Below are 19,852 nucleotides of genomic sequence, written 5' to 3' on the forward strand. Positions count from 1 at the left end.
AATGGCTTCACCAGAAGATTAGTTTTGGAATGGCCCAGCCAGAGCCCAGACCTGAATCCGATTTGAATATCTGGGGTGATCTGAAGAGGGCTGTGCACAGGAGATGCTCTCGCAATCCTGACAGATTTGGGGTGTTTTTGCAAAGAAGAGTGGGCAAATATTGCCAATTCAAGATGTGCCATGCTGATACACTCTGACCCAAAAATACTGTAATAAAATCAAAAGGGGCTTCAATAAAATATTAGTTGGGTGTGCACACATATGCAACTATATTATTTTAGTTTTTCATTTTTACTTCCCTCCACTGAAAAGACTTCAGTTTGTTGTTCAACTGAGTTGTACAGTTTGTAGGTCACATAAAAGGTGGAAAAAAGTTCTGAAATGATTTAGGTTTGTCTCATTCTTTTTTACATCACAGAAACCTGACATTTTAACAGGGGTGTGTAGACTTTTTATATCCACTGTAGGTAGGATCACATAAAGAATTAAAGGAATGGGGAAGGGAAGCAAGTAGGGTTCCCAAGGGCTTGGGTGTAGATGGTCAATTATAGGTTGCCCAGGCCTATGTAAAATAATAGTCATCTTTTCACTAACCATTGTGGTAGTTTAAATTGTTCTTCTTCATCGCAGCAAACGAGACAAAAGCTTTCTTTCAGGCCCTAGCTATGGTATTTTTTGGCAGCAATAAACATGTTGTAAGCTTTTGTTGGTACAAGAATAGGCCCTGGACTGCGCAATGTAATTAGAGCGAGCTTAGGTCCTTTATGAATGGGCACATGAAATAAGGTGTAGAGGAGCCCAAAAACCCTGTTCGAGAACCCTGTTAAATGTGGGCAGGACCACCAGATAAGCAGGATCACCGTGTTGGCCCCAGCCCCTGAAGCATTTCTCGATGTATGATGGGTTCGAACTTGCTATACGGGCCAGGACCCAATACCATCTAAAGAGGATCTTGTATGCTGCCTCTAAGGTAGCAGTTTTGAAACAATATTTTGAAATGAAAGACCAGGCCTTACTCCAATCCTCAGGGGCAATAGAGGTTGCTAGGTCATGTTCCTTCCAGGAAAAAAGGTGGAAGTGGGAGAGTCGATTGCATTCAGGAGAAGTAAATCAGCGAGTTGGTCCCCAGGGAGCCGGGTATGTTCAAAAGCTGTTTTTTTTTTTTTTAAAGGATACGTCCTAAATGCGTCCAAGGGCCAGTTCACACTGATCCGACATGTTCTCCAACTTTTTGTTGCATGACGTGTCAAAATCAATGGTTCCCTATGGGAGCCTTCTTAACTGTTCCGACTTGTTTCATTCCGACTTGGAAAATGCTTCCTGCACTACTTTGGTTCGACTTGGGCACCATTTCAGTCTATTGATTTGAATGGAATTTGAAAAATAAAAAAAATGGCATGGACCCCCCCAGATCCATAGCAGGCCCTTTGAGTCTAGTATAGATCTTAAGGGGAAGTCCTACGCCAAAAAAAAAAAAAAGCAATACGGAAACCCCGCCCCTTGTGACATCACTGACTATTATGCCCCAGGCGGTGACGTCACAATATGGCGGGGTTTCCGCGTGATGTTACCGGATGGCCACGCCCCATAGCTATAGGCAGACACTGTCGCTGACATTACTGCAGGAGCCAGCGTCGGAGCAGCATTATTTTTTTTTCCATTTTAAGTGGGTTGGTGGCAGCTGAAGAAGAAGAAATTGGCATCATCAGAGGGAGAAGACAGCAGGGGGAGAAGACTGGAGGAAGAAGACAGCAGGGGAAGAAGGCTGGGATTGTTTTTTTTTATTGGAATGGGGTTTCTCCTCTAAATCCATACCAGACTCAAGGGGCCTGGTTTGTATCTAAGGAGGGACGCCCACGCTGTGTTTTGTTGGGTTTTTTTTTTTTTTTTATAAGTTCAGCGTGAGGTTTCCTTCATACCAGAAGCAAAGGAATTGTTTTAATTGGTCAAAGACAAGTGGCAGTCATCTCATCCTGTTGACCGGAGAGCTTGGGTCACCCACCGAGACGGACAGAAGGCAGTTTTTTAATATGCAAGCATATGGAACACCGGTTGCTTCTGGAATTGCCCATCAATCGGCTTTCATCTCCAGCATAGAGGACCTAGGTGCATTGGGGATTTGATTCATTAGTGGCGGGACCGTTTGGTCAGGCTATATACAAATATATTGAAATTGAACAGGCTTAGATGTGAAAATAACACACAATTCCCAGTAAACCTGATCCTGTGGATGCCTCCAATATCATTGTCTCGTATTTGAAATCTGATGATTTGCTTACATGTCCCCTCCACCCTCTTGAGCTACAGATTATTATTATTATTATTATTATTATTATACAGGATTTATATAGCGCCAACAGTTTGCGCAGCGCTTAACAAAATGAGGGCAGACATTACAGTTACACTACAATTTGGAACAAAAGTAATCAGAGGGCCCTGCTCGTTGGAGCTTACAATCTAAAAGGGAGGGTCAATTGATACAAAAGGCAATAGCTGTGGGGGATGAGCTGATGGAGCAAGTGAAACAGTGTTATTAGTTAGTAGCCGGGTAGGCTTCTTTAAAGAGAAGGGTTTTCAGGGATCGTCTAAATATGGATAGATTAGGGGACAGTCGGACAGATTGGGGTAGAGAGTTCCAAAGAATGGGAGAAGCTCTGAAGAAATCCTGGAGGCGAGCATGGGAAGAGGTGACAAGGGAGCTAGAGAGCAGGAGGCCTTGGGAGGATGTGGATGGCTTTGTAAACTATTGTTAGCACTTTGAATTTTATTCGTTGGGTGAGTGGAAGCCAATGAAGGGATTGGCAGAGAGGGGTGGAGGACACTGAACGGTTGGTAAGGGGGATAAGTCTTGCAGCAGCATTCATTGTGGATTGAAGGGGGGATAATCTATGTAAGGGTAATCCAATGAGGAGGGAGTTGCAATAGTCGAGGCGAGAGATAACCAGGGCGTGAATTAAAAGCTTGGTGGTGTCATTGGTTAAAAAGGGCTGTATTCTAGCGATGTTGCGGAGGTTAAGGCGGCATGATTTGGACAGGGATTGGATGTGAGCCTGAAAGAACAGTGCAGAGTCCAGGGTTACCCCTAGCACCCTGGCATGTGTGGAAGGACTAATAGTTGTTCCATTGATCTTGACAGAGAATTCCGGGGAAGGGGCACGTAGAGGAGGAAATATTATGAGCTCGGTTTTAGATAGATTCAGTTTGAGGAAGTGGTGAGACATCCAGGCTGATATGTCTGTTAGTAGATCAGTGATGCGGGAGGAGACTGATGGGGTGAGCTGAGGGGTAGAGAGGTAGATTTGGGTGTCATCAGCATAGAAATGGTAGTGGAAGCCATGGGAGGCTATTAGCTGACCCAGGGAGGAGGTATAGATTGAGAATAGTAGCGGTCCAAGGACAGAACCTTGCGGGACCCCAACAGTAAGAGGAGTTGCAGAGGAGTAAGTGGAATTGTAAGTGACACTGAAGGTGCGGTGAGATAGGTAAGATTTGAACCAATGGAGAGCACAGCCACGGAGACCGAGCAAACTTGAGTTTTTTGAGAAGGAGGGGGTGGTCAACAGTATCAAAGGCAGCAGAGAGGTCCAAGAGTAAGAGTATTGAGTAGTGACCATTGGTTTTTGCTGTTAGTAAGTCGTTTGTAAGTTTTAGGAGAGAAGTTTCTGTGGAGTGTTGACGGCGAAATCCAGACTGAAGGGGATCAAGGAGGTTATTCTCAATGAGGTGCTTGCTCAGGCGGTTGTAGACTAAACGTTCAAGGAGTTTGGAAGCAAAAGGGAGTAAGGAGATGGGTCTTAAGTTATTAAGATTGGAGGGGTCTAGTGAGGCTTTTCTTTGGTATGGGAGTTACAGATCTTTCCGGTCAACCTCTCCTTTCATACTTCAGCCCCCACCCAGGGAGACTGTGCATGAGCAACAATAGGCGAAATGCGTTGGCAATAGAGAACTCATCCCTTTATTACTCATCATGTAGCCACTTATGTAAACACTTGCTTAACAATGTGTGCTATGTATTTGGTGTGTTTGGTTTTTTTTTTTGAGATGCACACCAGGGTCTAATTTTTATACATGTAAAATAAATAGATTTTTATTTTATCCGATTTGTGCTCCTTTTTGGCCTATACAGTCCAACAAAATCTCCCCCTTTTTTCTAAAATAGTCATCTCAAAGTCGGATCTCATTCATTGAAGTCGCATGGAAGTTGGGCATGAAGTAGCAGGGCAAAGTGGGATTGGAAGCCTTAGCGAGGTCACCCAGTGGCAGAGTTGGGCATTACAAAAAAAAAATCCGCAGGCAGCACTTTGGTCCTTTTTTAACTATTTGTACTAAATTTGGATTTTCTGTGTATACGGCACTGTCCTCATTGTGTAACTACTTAATTGGTAGGCTCTGCGAGCCTTAACTTTTGTTGTGCAGCATTGAACTAGTTACAAGGATGACACCAGATGCACTATAAGGTGAGTCGGTGACCCAGGACTGTTAAGCAGGGGTTATACTGGAAATCTTTTTTCCTAAACTGTATTTTTTCAATCATTATTTCTTTGTATTGCTTATTTGTAATGAGCACCTCCTTTTTATAATCTTCTTACAGACGGGCCCTGTTATAGACATGCCAGTACCTGCCAGTTATAACGATATTACTCAGGACATCACTTTAAGAGATTTCATCGGATGGGTTTGGTATGAAAAGGAAGTTTGGCTGCCTAGCAGGTGGCTGGAAGACCAAGACTCTTCAAGAATTGTTCTCCGTGTTGGCAGTGCCCACTATTACTCCATTGTTGTGAGTATGAGAGGCTTTAACATTTGGTGTTGCTCATTTGTTGCCCAAAATAGTGTAAGAACAGCCACACATGGGCAAAGGTCATCTAATTTTGTTGAAAGACTGGCATCTACACTTTTGAGTAGTCGTAGTGCTTTTTTTTTTTTTTTCAGTTTTTTTCCCTTTATCCCCAGTCTCGTACTGTACTGTGAAAAACGTTTGCATTAGTGAGAAAAATAAACCCCCAAGCAGAACAGAGGGCTGGGGGTGCAGGAGCAATATGTGCACATCATGGCAAACTTATCTCCTGAGTTTGTTACAGTGATGACAACCCTGCCCTCTCGCCACTCTACAGCTACTATTGCTATTGTAACTAAAATGTCCTCCTCCCCAATTGGTAGGGCACCCAGCTGTGTTGCATCCCCTGTGCATGGATTACTATGTTGCGTCAGATATACCCTACTGTGCATACGTTTTAGGCAGGTTTAAAAAAAATGCTGTAAATTTAAGAATGCTTTCAGAAATAGAAGTGTTAATAGTTTTATTTTTATCAGTTAAAAAAATGAAAAGTAAATGAACAGAAGAGAAATCTAAATCAAATCAGTATTTGGTGCGACACCTTTTGCCTTCTAAACAACATAACTTCTAAGTACACTTGCACACAGTTTTTAAAGTAACTTGGCAGGTAGGTTGTTCCAAACATCTTGGAAAACTAACCACAGATCTTCTGTGTATGTAGGCTGCCTTAAATCCTTCTGTCTCTTCATGTAACTCCAGACGGACTTGATGATTTTGAGATCAGAGCTCTGTGGGGGCCAAAACCATTACTTCCAGGACTCCTTGTTCTTCGTTATACTGAAGATAGTTCTTAATAACATGGGATATTTGGGGACATTGTCCTGCCGCAGAATAAATTTGGGGCCAATCACATGCCTCCCTGATGGCATGACATGATGGATCAGTATCTACCTGTTTTTCTCAGCATTGAGGACACCATTGATCCCAACCAAATCTCCAACTCCATTAGCAGAAATGCAGCCCCAAACTCGCAAGGAATCTCCACCATGCTTCACTGTTGCCTGCAGACACTCATTATTGTAGCGCTCTCCAGCCCTTCGGCGAACAAACTGCCTCTTGCTATAGCCAAATATTTCAATTTTTGCCTCATCAGTCTAGAGCACTGAGCACTTAGCGCTGTTAGTGTTGACATGTGGTTTTACTAGATGTACACACCATTTTTTATGATTGTTCTTATTTATAACGGCTGCTGACATCCGAGAGGTTTTAGATAAATGTGTGATTTTATATCATTTTATCATTTTATGTATATATACCTTTAATCAGATTTTGATATTTATGCTTTTTATTACTGTATTTATGAGAGCTATTTATTATAGCCTGTAGCACCTTAGTGCTGAGTGGGTGAGACAAACAAGCATCCCACTGTGGTGTGTATGCTAGTTTTTTTACTCTTTTTTTTTTTTTTTTTTTTTCAGTCTAGAGCACTTGCTGCCATTTTTCTGCCCCCCAGTTCCTATGTTTTTGTGCATAGTTGAGTTGTTTAGCCTTGTTTCCACGTAGGTATGGTTTTTTGGACACAATTCTTCCATGAAGACCACTTCTGGCAAGACCTCTCTAGACAGTAGATGGGTGAACCTGGGTCTTGTGCTATCTTCAGATGTCCAAGAGATGTAAGCATGTGTCTTTCATCTGCTGCATGAAGTTTTCTTGGCTGCCTACTCCATCTATGGTCCTCAGCATTGCCTGTTTCTTTGTGTTTCTTCAAAAGACGTTGAATGGCATCTCTTGAAACCCCAGTCTGCTTTGGAATATTTGCCTGGGAGAGACCCTACTGATGGAGTATAACTAGCTTGTGTCTTGTTGCTGTGCTCAGCCTTGCAATGGTGTATGACCTGTGACATGAAACAGTCTTCCACAACCTCACCTTAGTAGCAGAGTTTGGCTGTTCCTTACCCAGTTTTAAGCCTCCTACACAGTTAATTACTGTGTTTCAACCTACATTGATGATCAATAAGCACCTGCTTGGTATAATTGATCATATACCTGATTAATTCTACAAAATCCCTGACTTCGTGCAAGTGCACAAAATGCGCAAGTGTAAGATTTGATGCTGGTTTGAAGCCAAATGGTAGTCACACCAAATATTTATTTGATTTAGGTTTTTCTTCTATTCGCTCACTTTGCATTTTGCAAATTGATAAAAATAAAAAAATGTAAATATATATTTTTGAAAGCATTTTTTACTTTACAGCATTTCTTCATACCTGCCTAAAACTTTTGCACAGTACTGTGTATTATATAGTGTAGGTTTGAGTTTTCAGACTTGCACATACAAATCTGTTTTAGCAGTAAACATTTCATTGTGTGAAAAAATTTCAAACAAATGCTTTTGGAACAAAGTGTACACAAGCTATCTTCTAGTACAATGGGGAAATGGATAAAATTGCATACTTGCTGCAACCTGCTTCTGGTGAATAGATACTGAGATATGTATGTATTAGGCTGGGTGCACACTTTTTTGAATTCAGCCAGCAGGTTGGATGGAAAAGAAAAAATGGATAGATCGCTGCATCAATACAAGTGATGTTGATTGTCGCTCTTTTTTTGTTTATAGCGCAAAAAGTAAAAATCGCACAGGTGATCAAATACCACCAAAAAGGCACCCTCAACACTCCTGTAAACCTGTGGCCAGTACATAACCACATATCAAAGGCTCGATACACAAACTTAAGGACGGAGTTGGGGATAGCTGAACCATTCAGATTGTCAGGGATTGTATGTACTACTGCCACACTTAAAATGAAAGGAAAAAAATGTTTTCTTAGATTTAAAAAGTGCTAGCTGGTTGCTGATTGAAATTAATAGAGAATTTTAATTGTTATATTAAAAAGTTGATTACGTTGCAATGACAAAATATGCAATAGATCATCATTTTAACCCAGGAAGATGCATCTTTTTAAAGACATGAATTTCAGCAAATCTTTTGTGAATCCATACTGTTTTCTGGTGGTTCATTTGACCTGCGTTCATTTTTGTAACTGTGCTGATGTGTAGAGATAGCATTGCTTTTGTATGTTTTCATTTATGTTAATGTGATTTATTATAGTGGGTGAATGGAGTTCAGGTTACGCAACATGAAGGAGGGCACCTACCTTTTGAAGCCAACATAACTAGTATTCTGAAGGGTAGTAAGGGAATTCCCTGCCGCATTACTATTGCTGTGAATAACACCCTGACACTAAATACCTTACCTCCTGGATCTATCCAATTCATGAATGACCCTACAAGGTAAATGTATAGCATTGGCAGCTTCCCTTTCAATTACTTTTTTTTTTTTTTTACTATACAGTATTTATTTGCTTGCTTAATTTCCATACACCTTTACCAAAGAAAATGAGGTGTGACTATACTTGATAAGTCGTTGGTTGATTGTGTAGAGTTATTGGTTTTCACTGACCCTTTAAAGAATATCTGAAAGCCATATTTGGTCAAATGCTTGTTTCATGGTTGGTTGAAAAATTAGGATTACTGATAGATATTATCTATCTATCTATCTATCTATCTATCTATCTATCTATCTATCTATCTATCTATCTATCTATCTATCTATCTATCTATCTATCTATCTATCTATCTATCTATCTATCTATCTATCTATCTATCTATCTATCTATCTATCTATCCTCATATCCTAATGAGTCAACAAATGGTGTCCTGGGGTATTTCCTCCCAGATCTGGACCAGGGCATCACTGAGCTCCTGAACAGACTGAGGTGCAACCTGGCTGCGTCGGAAAGACCGAAACATAATGTCCCAGAGGTGTTCTATTGGACTTAGATGAGGCAAGTCTGGAAGCCATTCAATGGTATCAATTCCTTCATCCTCCAGGAACTGGCTGCATACTCTTGCCACATGAGGCCAGGCATGGTCGTGCACCAGGAGGAACCTAGGACCCAATGCACCAGTGTAGGGTCTGACAATGGGTCCAAGGATTTCTTTCCGATACTTAATGGCAGTCAGGGTACTATTGTCTAGCCTGTAGAGGTCTGTGCATCCCTCCATGGATATGCTTCCCCAGACCATCACTGACCCACCACCAAACCGGTCATGCTGAACGATGTTACGAGCAGCATAACGTTCTCCATGGCTTCTCCAGACCCTTTCACATCTGTCACGTGCTAATGATGAACCTGCTCTCATCTGTAAAAAAACACAGGGTGCCAGTGGCGGACCTGCCAATTCTGGTGTTTATTGGCAAATGCGAATCGAGCTCCACGGTGCCAGGCAGTGAGCACAGGGCTCTGTCAAGCTCTCCTAGAATAACTGCCTGTCTCCGTGAATCTCCTCCATGCTCTTGAGACTGTGCTGGGAGACACAGCAAACCTTCTGGCAACTGCACGTATTGAGAGGAGTTGGACTGCCTGTGCAACCTCCTATAGGGTCCAGGTATCACCTCATGCTACCAATAGTAGCACTGACCCTAACCAAATACAACTAGTGAAAAACAGTCAGAAAAGATGAGTGGGGGAAAAAAGTGTTAGTGGCCTCCACATGTAAAACCATTCCTGTTTTGGAGGTACAATGTTGCCCATCTAGGGCACCTGTTGTTAATTTCATTAACACCAAAGCAGCTGAAACTGATTAACGAACCCCTCTGCTACTTAACTGACCAGATCAATATCCCAGTAGTTTACTTTACTTGATGCTATACTTAGATTAAAAAGTGTTCCTTTAATTTTTTTGAGCAGTGTGTATGTATATGTGTGTGTATGTATATATTAATATAATTTATAATTTTTTTTTTTTTTTTTTTTAAATCTAGGTATCCCAAAGGATATTTCATACAAAATACAGATTTTGATTTTTTCAACTATGCTGGCATTCATCGCCCTGTAGTCCTTTATACTACTCCATCAGTATATATTCATGACATCACTGTAACTACTGACATCATTGCTGACATAGGTGAGTGGAGATTGGATAGAGTTTCCGAAATTCTATATGTTCTATGTTTATTTGCTTGAAACTCAGATGTATTAAAGTGTATGTAAACCCTCACTGTATATAGTTTTTTCTTGAAGCTGAACTCTAGGACTGTGACAAAAATCTACCCTTGTAGTTCCTGTCTGCTCTGCCAGCTAAGCCTTAGTTCTTGGAGCAGATGGGGCTATGGCTCATCAGGAGTCTTTTGTTCCCATGGGTTCCTGAAGTATAGGTGGATATTTAGAGCTAATTCTTGCTACCCTGGGTGCCTGACTGGTCCTCCAAGTGAAGCTTCCCCACTGCTGATGCCTGTCTGTGAAAGGCTGAGCCTGCAGGGTGGGCCTAATTGCAGGCAGGAATCTTGTCTGTAGCTGGAGTGAGTAGAGGAGCATTTTGAACAGCACAGAGCTGCACCGAAAATACACAGAAGCCTCTTGTGGCCACCAAGGTTCACTGAATTGCAGGTTGGCAGGAGATTGTGCAGTCTACTGCTGGGATGGTGTGTGTGTGTAGTTGGAGTACAATAAGCTCCAGCATTGTTGTCAGTAAGTGCAATAATAACCCCCAACATTGATGTTACTGGACCAAATGATAAACCCTAGGATTGGTGTAAAAAAACCCACATTAGTGTCAGTGGAGACAATAATAATCCCCAGCATTGGTATCCGTGGTTGCAATAATAACCACTAGCATTGGTGTCCAGGTCACTATAATAGCCCCCAGGACTTGTGTCAATACTGTTAACACACACACACGCTTTTAGTAACTAGCAGTGAAATTTAACCCAGCCCTCATTTGTGGTTACAGGCAGTGATATTTTAAATCATAACTGCTCCCCCTGCATTGATAGTCAGTGGCAGTGAAAGTTTAACCCCCAATAATCCCCTCCATTGCTGGTCATGGTGCAGAAAGTTTAACCCCCAATAATCTCCCATGTTGCCTGCCATTGCAGCAAAAGTATAATAACAAACACACACAATCAGAGGCTTTCATGCTTCTCTCTTTCCTCTCTTCTCTCTCCTCTCCTCTCTCTCTCATTCCTAGGACTTTACTTGTACTGTGGGCAGAGGATCAGTCTCAGTGAATGCAATAATAACCCCCCAACACTGGTCTCGGTGAATGCAATGCAATACTAACCCCCAACATTGGTCGCAGTGGATGCAATAATAACCCCCAACATTGGTCTCAGTGGATGCAATGCAATGATAACCCCCAACAATGGTCTCAGTGGATGCAATGCAATGATAACCCCCAACATTGGTCTCTGGATGCAATGATAACCCCCAACATTGGTCTCAGTGGATGCAGTATTAACCCCCAATATTTGTCTCAGTGGAAGCGATAAAAAACCCCAGCATTGGTCTCAGTGAATGCAATAATAACCCCCAACACTGGTCTCAGTGGATGCAATAATAACCCCCCAGCATTGATCTCAGTGGACGCAATAGTAATTCCCAACTTTGGTGTGAGTGGATGCAATTGTAACCCCCCCAACATTGATGTCAGCGGATGCAATTGTAACCCCCCAACATTGATGTCAGTGGATGCAATAGTAACCCCCAACATTGGTGTCAGTGGATGCAATAGTAACCCCCGGCATTGGCGTCAGTGTGGACACAATAATAGCCCTCAACATTGGTGTCACTTGATGCAATAGTAACCTCCAGAATTGGTCTCAGTGAAAACAATAATAGCCCCCAGCATTGGTGTCAGTGGACGCAATAATAGCCCCCAACATTGATATCAGTGGACATAATAGTAACCCCCAGCATTGGTGTGAGTGGATGCAATAGTAACCCCCAGAATTGGTGTCAGTGGACACAAAAATAGTTTCCACCACTTGTGTTGAAAATGTTAACACCCCCTTCCCCCCCACGTTGGTAATCACTGGCAGTGAAAGTTACCCTCACTGGTAGTTACTGGTATCTTAGATTTGTGTTTTTTTATGCTTGAAAAATGATAGTGTAAAATTATATATATAATATATTTACTGAACAAATTTATAAACGCAACACTTGTTTTTGCTCCCATTTTTCATGAGCTGAACTCAAAGATCTTAGAAAACTGGGATTCATCCATGAAGAGAACACCTCTCAAAAGTGCCAGACGCCATTGAATGTGAGCATTTGCCCAGTCAAGTTGGTTACGACAACAAACTGCAGTCAGGTCGAGACCCCAATGAGGACGACGAGCATGCAGATGAGTTTCCCTGAGATGGTTTCTGACAATTTGTGCAGAAATTCTTTGGTTGTGCAAACCGATTGTTGCAGCAGCTGTCTGGGTGCCTGGTCTCAGATCTTGGAGAGGAAGATGCTAGATGTGGAGGTCCTGGGCTGGTGTGGTTACACGTGGTCTGCGGTTGTGAGGCCGGTTGGATGTACTGCCAAATTCTCTGAAACACCTTTGGAGATGACTTATGGTAGAGAAATGGACATTCAATTCACGGGCAGCAGCCTTGGTGGACATGCCTGCAGTCAGCATGCCAATTGCACGCTCCTTCAAAACTTGCGACATCTGTGGCATTGTGCTGTGTGATAAAACTGCACATTTTATAGTGGCCTTTTATTGTGGCCAGCCTAATCAGCATCTTGATATGCCACACCTGTGAGGTGGATGGATTATCTCGGCAAAGGAGAAGTGCTCACAAAGACAGATTTAGCCAGATTTGTGAACAATATTTGAGAGAAATAGGCCTTTTGTGTACATAGAAAAAGTCTTAGATCTTTGAGTTCAGCTTATGAAAAATGGGGGCAAAAACAAAAGTGTTGTGTGTATAATTTTGTTCAGTGTATGTATTTATTGTAATGTAATTTTTTTTTTTTTTTTTTTTTTTTTAGGATTGGTGAACTATCAAGTTGTAGTCACTGGATCGGATTACTATTCTGTGGCTGTTACACTACGTGACCAGGAAGGACAGGAGGTAGCCACAGGATTAGGTTCTCTGGGACAATTAAAAGTACCCAATGCTAATTTTTGGTGGCCTTATCTGATGACTGCACACCCTGGATATTTATATTCTTTGGAGGTAAGCCCAAAAATTACTGCTAGCACTGTAGGAGTGGTCCTTATAGCCCCTTCGCTTGGCTTTGACATTGTTTCAGCAGATGCAAATCTGAAGAGAACTATTTGGTCCAGATAAGTTGTTTCTTCAAGCTGCTTACAATCTCATTGTGTACATTCTCCCCTAGATTTACCAATAGTCATGCATACCTGATGGGACTTAACCACTTGTTGACCGCCCTATATCACTTGTACTGCTACAGGGCGGCAGCTGTGTGCAGGATCAGGTCATCGGGCAGAGGCTCAAAACAGAACTCTGCCTATGTAAACAAGGCAGAGTTGCGTTCTGACAGGGGGGAAAGGATGGGTTTTGTGTTCCTGCAAAGCAGGGACTAAAAATCCTTTTCTTCACCTAGTAAAAGCAGCACATACAGTACACAAAACACTGGCTAGGCACACAGTTAACCCTTTGATCGCCCTATAGGTTTAACCACTTCCCAACCAGTATCATTAGTACAGTGACAGTGCATATTTGTGAAGAGTGTCAGTGTCCAACTATCCGCTGCAATATTGCAGTCTCGCTGATTGCTGCCATTACTAGTATAAAAACAAATAAATAGAAAAATCCAGTGTATATCCCATAGTTTGTAGACGCTATAACATTTGCGTAAACCGATCTAAATACACTTATTGGTTTGTTTTTTTTTGTTTTTTTTTTTACCAAAAATATGTAGCATAAAAATATAAATTTTTTTTTCTTTCTTTTTTTGTTTATAGCACAAAAAAAAAATGCAGTGGTAATCAAATACCACCAAAATAAAGCTCTATTTGCCGGGAAAAAATGACATCAATTTTATTTGTGTGAGCCGTAAAAGTCGCAGGGGACAGTCCTTACTGCTGCACTGAACGGCTGATTTAATTTATATATACCGTTCCGTGCAGTAATACTCTTAAAGCAAACTTTGTGATGTCACCCCAGGGGGTGGCTCCATGACAGTCTGCGCCCAAAGGAAGTAACTGGATTGGTGCTGATTCGCTGTGAGGGACAGTTGCCAATCGAAGGCGAATATTTCCGCAGACACTGCTTTTCTTATTTTTATTATGATATGGCTATTAATCACAAGATGTTCAGCTAGAGTTATAACAAAAAAAGGTGAAATAATTTATGTTTAAATATTAAAGCCAAGGATATTAGCAACCTCCTCCCACCTTCTGTAACCGCTGGTATGAAAAAAAAAATTGAAATGTACCTGAAGCCATGGTCATGTGATAATCCTTCCCTCTTCTCTTTACTTCCTGGGGTCCTTCTCTAGGTATCCACATCACTGCCTGCACGATATGGACATCTATTAGTGGAGTCAACATTTAAATATGTTTTGTAGTGGCACAAAAAATATTCTATTGCAATCTCTATTTGTGTCTGGACAGATTTCTGTAATTTAGAATAAACCTCGAAAGATGTCACTCTTTTTTTTCTCTTGCTAGCAAGTCATGCAAATATTAAACTTCTACAAATTGCGGTTACTTTCAGGTGAAGGTGACGGCAGATACAGGTAGTGGCCAAAGTGAAGATTTCTACACCTTACATGTTGGCATAAGGACTGTTCAGATATCAGGACAGCAGTTTCTCATTAATGGAAAGCCTTTCTACTTCCATGGAGTCAACAAACATGAAGATTATGATGTAAGTGGAAGACTACTATAAATGTGATTGAGTAAAATTCTGCAAAATTTGTGTTTTTAGTATGTGCGTGCTAAGCGATCTAATAATAGAGCTCCATGAAATGAATTAATTTGGTTTCCTGGTGCTTCACCCTGATTTGCTACAAAATAGTTTAATTAAATAAAGTGATTGTAAAGTCCCAAGTTTAAAAAAATAAAAATAAAATTGCAAACATGTTATACTTACCTTCTCTCTGTGCAATGGCTTAGCACAGAGCAGTCTGGATCCTCCTCTTCTCGGGTCCTTTTTCGGTGCTCTTGACCCCTCCCTCCTGTTGAGTGTCCCCACAGCAAGCAGCTTGCTATGGGGGCACCCGAGTGGAGCTGCAGCACCGTGTGTCCATTCGGACACGGAGCTGCGGTGCCGTTTGGCCTCGCCCCCTCTCTCCTGATTGGCTAACTGATGATTGACAGCTGAAGGAGCCAATGGCACCGCAACTGTGTCTCAGTCAACCAGGAAGAAGAGTCCCAGATGGCTGAGGAACTTGTGGACAGAGATGGGGCTCAGGTATGTATTAGGGGGTGCTGGCTGGGGAGGATGGTGCACACAGAAGGCTTTTTATCTTAATGCATAGAATGCTTTAGGATAAAAAACCTTCTGCTTTTACAACCCCTTTAATGAATGCTCAAAATGAGGCGACAAAACACAAATATGTCAACTCCATCTCAGTCGAAATACAATGGCCAATTTGCCCAGAGTAGGCATAAAAATAGGCATAATGGTAAGAGAGGTTATTTCTCATGTAAAACACCAATTTTCAGGTTTCTAAATAGAATGTTGATGGTGGCCTTGGTAACTTAACCTACTGCAAATAAGGTTTTTGCTTTTATGTTTGTAATGCATACAATACAGTCAGATAAATTCCTTTTTTTTTTTTTTTTTTTTTCTTTTATTAGAAAACTGGGTCTCTGTGCTTCTCTCAGCAATAATGGAGAGTGTGAGGAGCCAGCAGGGTGCTAAACATTGCATCCTTAAAACCCACATCACAGCACCCTACCTCAGTCTTCCCCTTAAGAGCTAAGAGCCCTGATGCAAGTAGTGGGCTGGATATTGTGAGGAATTATGTAAACATTAAAATGCCTCGTTGGGTTTATGTCAGCGTGAAGAAGTGGACATTCCTAGGCAAACTGCATCGATGTGCAGATCGCTTTAGGTAGCACCTACATATGATAGCGAGCCTCCATAATTGAAAGAACTGAAATGCAATAAATGAAAGGGGCGAACCATATACTAAGTCTAGGGTAAAAAGAACCAGTTGATGTTTTATGTCCTCCAGCTAGTTAATGAAGTGGGTAAATTCTAATGCATGCTGTGAGAATCTCAAATGTGCAGTGGCATCGGCCTAAGCAATTTCAGTACAGTAGAGAAACTTGTGCAAGCCTAAAGGGAAGGCTGGAGTAACTTGTAGACTTGGACATACTTATACTATTGCTGCTTTGATTATTTTAACAGATCCGGGGAAAAGGACTGGACTGGCCTACAGTTCTCAAGGACTTTAACCTACTGAAGTGGCTTGGCGCAAACTCCTTCCGCACTAGTCATTACCCTTATGCAGAAGAAATTATGGACCTTTGTGATAAGTATGGCATAGTGGTCATCGATGAAAGTCCAGGAGTGGGGATAAGATATCCGTAAGGAATGCTAACTATTATTAACATTGCTATTTTTGTTCTCCAATATTTTTGGTTTATCTGTAAATATGTAATAGAAATGTTGGATGCAGTACTTTGCTGTGCAAAATATAGAATGCTGTGTCCATAAGCAATATGCCCTGGACACTGGAGTAATCAGAATAAGCACCTGCCATTTAAAATATATTGAGACTCATTACTAGGAAGAGTTTCTTGTTTTTACCACACAGGTATACTAGACTTGTACAATTCTCTACATTCTAACCTAGTTTAAATGTACGTATTAATACCACCATGCACATAATGAAATAGATGATTTAGGTGCCTATTTGTGTTAGGGGTGCACCGATCCAACTTTTTTTGTCCCGATACCGATATCTGGCATTGTGTATCTGCCGATACCGGTACCGATCCAGAACTACACACACAAAGCATGCGGCTGCAGTACAGAGCAAAGCCGCTGCTTCTTGTGTATGGCTCCTCAATTCACAGGTGGAGTGCATCTGATATCACTCCGCCTGTGAGCCGGGCCTATACAGGAAGTAGCGGCTCCCATCCCATACTACTACTACACCAAGTAAGGGATGGCTGAGCCGGGACTTGGCAAAACCGGATCGGCCCGTGGATCGGTTAATTTTACCGATTTCCCCCGATCCAGCTATTGTGGCAGTATCAGCACCGATATCCGATCCTAATATTGGATTGGTGCATCCCTAATTTGTGTTGATATCTCAGAGGTTGTTTGTCCTGTGCATATGGGGGATGTTGATTTTATGAGTCCCTAATTGAAAGACCCATTTATATTGCACAATTACGGTCATAAAAAATTCTTAAAGCGGAGTTTCACCCAAAAATGGAACTTCCATTTTAAGGCCTCCTTACCCCCTGACATGCCACATTTGGCATGTCATTATTTTTGGGGGGGGAAGTGGGTACCTAGTTTTGACATGTACCAGCTCCCACTTCCACTCAGGCCCCCTAGGCGGCTCAAGCGGTAGTACGCCTCTCCCCCTCCTTCCTTGCAATCTTCTGGGACACGTCACAACACTTTTTGTAGCTGCTGACTTTTAATAAACACAAAAACGGGTGCTTTAATTCTTTGAATGTAAGTTTACAGACTGAATCTGAATTCATTCATATTTCAGTCTCTGATTAGAGCACAGTGTTTATTCACTTCTTGGCTTTCTTGCTCTTCATTCTTTTTACGTGAACCTAATACTATTACATGGTGTGTGTCCTATGTCTTGTCAGTGCAAGCTTTGGTAACCGGTCTCTGGAACATCATTTAACTGTCATGGAGGAGCTGGTGCGCAGGGATAAAAACCATCCATCTGTAGTTATGTGGTCAGTTGCCAATGAACCATCTTCAGAGCTTGGTGAAGCAGGTTATTATTTTAAGTAAGTGGGAATTTTTTTATTTTTACTATATTCATAATGTTGTATAAAATTGGTATTTTGGTGACTATGTCATATGTTTTGGAATATTAATATCCCAAAAACAGCAGTGTGCCTATGTTTATCACTATTGACCTATTAAAAACAAAACAATTATATTGTGTAACCCGTCATGAAAAAAATATATATAGGTTGCCAATGCTGAACTCAGAAAAATGCTAGTTGCCTGGCTGTCATGCTGGTTCCGCTGACATCAGTGCTTTTGATTCAACAAACTGGAATAAAGTATGCAGTTTAGAGGTTGACTCCATGGTTTGCATACTTGATCTTCAATTTGACAACCTAAATATAATATTAAATATATAATATATATTTTTATTTATTTAAGAACTCTACACATTTACTTTATGCAATTCAGTGCCCTAAATTCACTGTGCCCTGTGAGTCTGCACTGCTGTGTCACAAACAGCGCCTGTCTTCTGAATTACAGAGGTGCTGAGGACTAGTTTTAGTAGGTGGATTCAGAACAGTGATCACTGCTTGCAGGCAGCAAGGCACCTTAGAATATGCATAGAAATAAAAACAAATGTAGCACTGCCCCCTAGAGGAGTGCTGAGAATTGCACTTTATGGATTCCCCTGGGTTACCCTTAGCAACTGATAGTAGACAAATAGCATTAAAAGTACCTGGCTCAGTCAATAATCAATCCCAGGGGATGTTGGTTTTTTGTGTTTTTATTTAGAACTGGGATGGGAGAAGGGATGGGTGGAATACTCCTACTATGAACTATGTACAATCTTGAGGACAACTAGCTGTAGTGTGCGGCAAGGCCGCTGCTTCACCTTGCCACAGACGTGAAGATAGATAATGTGATCCTATTTGAGTTATTCTTCAGGGTTCTAACTTTGCACCCCCCTTCTCACTTGCTGTGTGCACTGACACCTGTCCACTGACTCCACTGGAGCGGTCCCCTTTTCTGGGCAGAACCCTGGCAAGCTTCCCGGTACTCACAGACACTGTTTTTCCCAAGGTTGTTCTGCCTCCAACTCCACTTGTCAGCTTCCTGGACCTCCTGGCTCAGCACCACACTCTTGGCTCATTAGGCCAACCGCCTGTGACCACCTTCAAAAACAGACAGGAGGAGAAACAGCCGTCACCCTCCTCCTGGGATCTGGCTTTCCGCCCAAAGACACCCTGTCACATGTGCCCTTAGCTTTTATAACATATCCCAGGATGCACCACTGTTTGTGCCAACCCACTGGGATAGTCATAAAAGCCTGTGTGTCACTGGCTGGGTTTCCTCCACTGTCCAACAAGCTCCGCTATTGGATACAGTGGGGACACTGCCTCAGCCCAATCAATCTCATCCTGAGCACATGTAACAGGCCTAACTACTGATCAGGCTCCCCTGATAAGCAGATGGAGCAGACTATGATTTACCTGCAACTTCCCTGTTAAGCAGGCAAAGCAAACTATTCTCCCTGCCTAGCACCTATCTAGGAGGGTGCTACATCAAAAAACAAAGGCATGAGCAGAGGAGAAGCAAAGCATGCAGGGAATCCAGGAAGTTGTGGAAAGAGACGGCAGCACTCCCAACATGAGAATTTTTTCAAGCCAGCTTAAATCGGATTGTCAAAAATAAAAATAATATTGTATTACTATTACAGTGCTGATGTTGTAAAAGAAACGTTTAGGATGTGACCATACATTTCCATCTCCGGCAACTACATTTTTCTTTAGGTCAGCAGTGGAGCTTACGTATTCCTTTCATGACTATTTTCTGTTATGTTGTCTTTTTCATTTTTACCTAGAAGCTTATCTTTTTAGAGCATCACAAAGTGATACCTAAGTTTTTTTTATACCTCCTGTAAATAGTCTCCTTACAAAGGCAATCTAATAAATCTCTTGTCTCGGATGACTTCTTTGCCACCACATGGTAGCATGCAGTAAAGTGAGATGCAATGCCATTGAGTGCCAGTTCACACTCTTGCGGCTGTGGCGATCGCATGTAATATCGGAGCGCACTGCTCCTTCATTACATGCGATCGGCTGTGCGGTGCGAATTCAGCCATACACTTTGTATGGCTAAATTCGCACTGCACCCGCACAAAAGTCGCACAGGACCCTTTTTTTCACCCGCATCAGGATCGGATCGCACAGTGGTTTACACTTGTGCGATCTGATCCTGTGCGAACTGTAAAGATCGCACTGCGATATGCGATCAAACTGGGGGTGTCGTTAACATTTCATTGACACCCCCAGCGTATCGCATATGGCAGTGTGAACTGCCAAGGGTGCGTTTGTGATGCGGGAACAGGCTGCGAATTCGCAGCCTTCACG

General features: G+C 42.0%; 1 protein-coding gene across 1 annotated transcript in view; it reads left to right on the forward strand.

Annotated features, from left to right (window-relative positions):
* Positions 1–19,852, forward strand: part of GUSB (glucuronidase beta) — a 50,117-nt gene that overhangs the window by 11,404 nt on the left and 18,861 nt on the right. The window contains exons 2-8 of the mRNA XM_082245480.1: positions 4,592–4,780; positions 7,887–8,068; positions 9,603–9,745; positions 12,601–12,788; positions 14,295–14,447; positions 15,939–16,117; positions 17,369–17,515. Of these exons, the coding sequence (XP_082101606.1) occupies positions 4,592–4,780; positions 7,887–8,068; positions 9,603–9,745; positions 12,601–12,788; positions 14,295–14,447; positions 15,939–16,117; positions 17,369–17,515 (1,181 nt within the window). The remainder of the gene's footprint in view (positions 1–4,591; positions 4,781–7,886; positions 8,069–9,602; positions 9,746–12,600; positions 12,789–14,294; positions 14,448–15,938; positions 16,118–17,368; positions 17,516–19,852) is intronic.

This window comes from Pelophylax lessonae (assembly GCF_965119305.1).
Source record: "Pelophylax lessonae genome assembly, chromosome: 2".
Classification (NCBI taxonomy): Eukaryota; Metazoa; Chordata; class Amphibia; order Anura; family Ranidae; genus Pelophylax; species Pelophylax lessonae.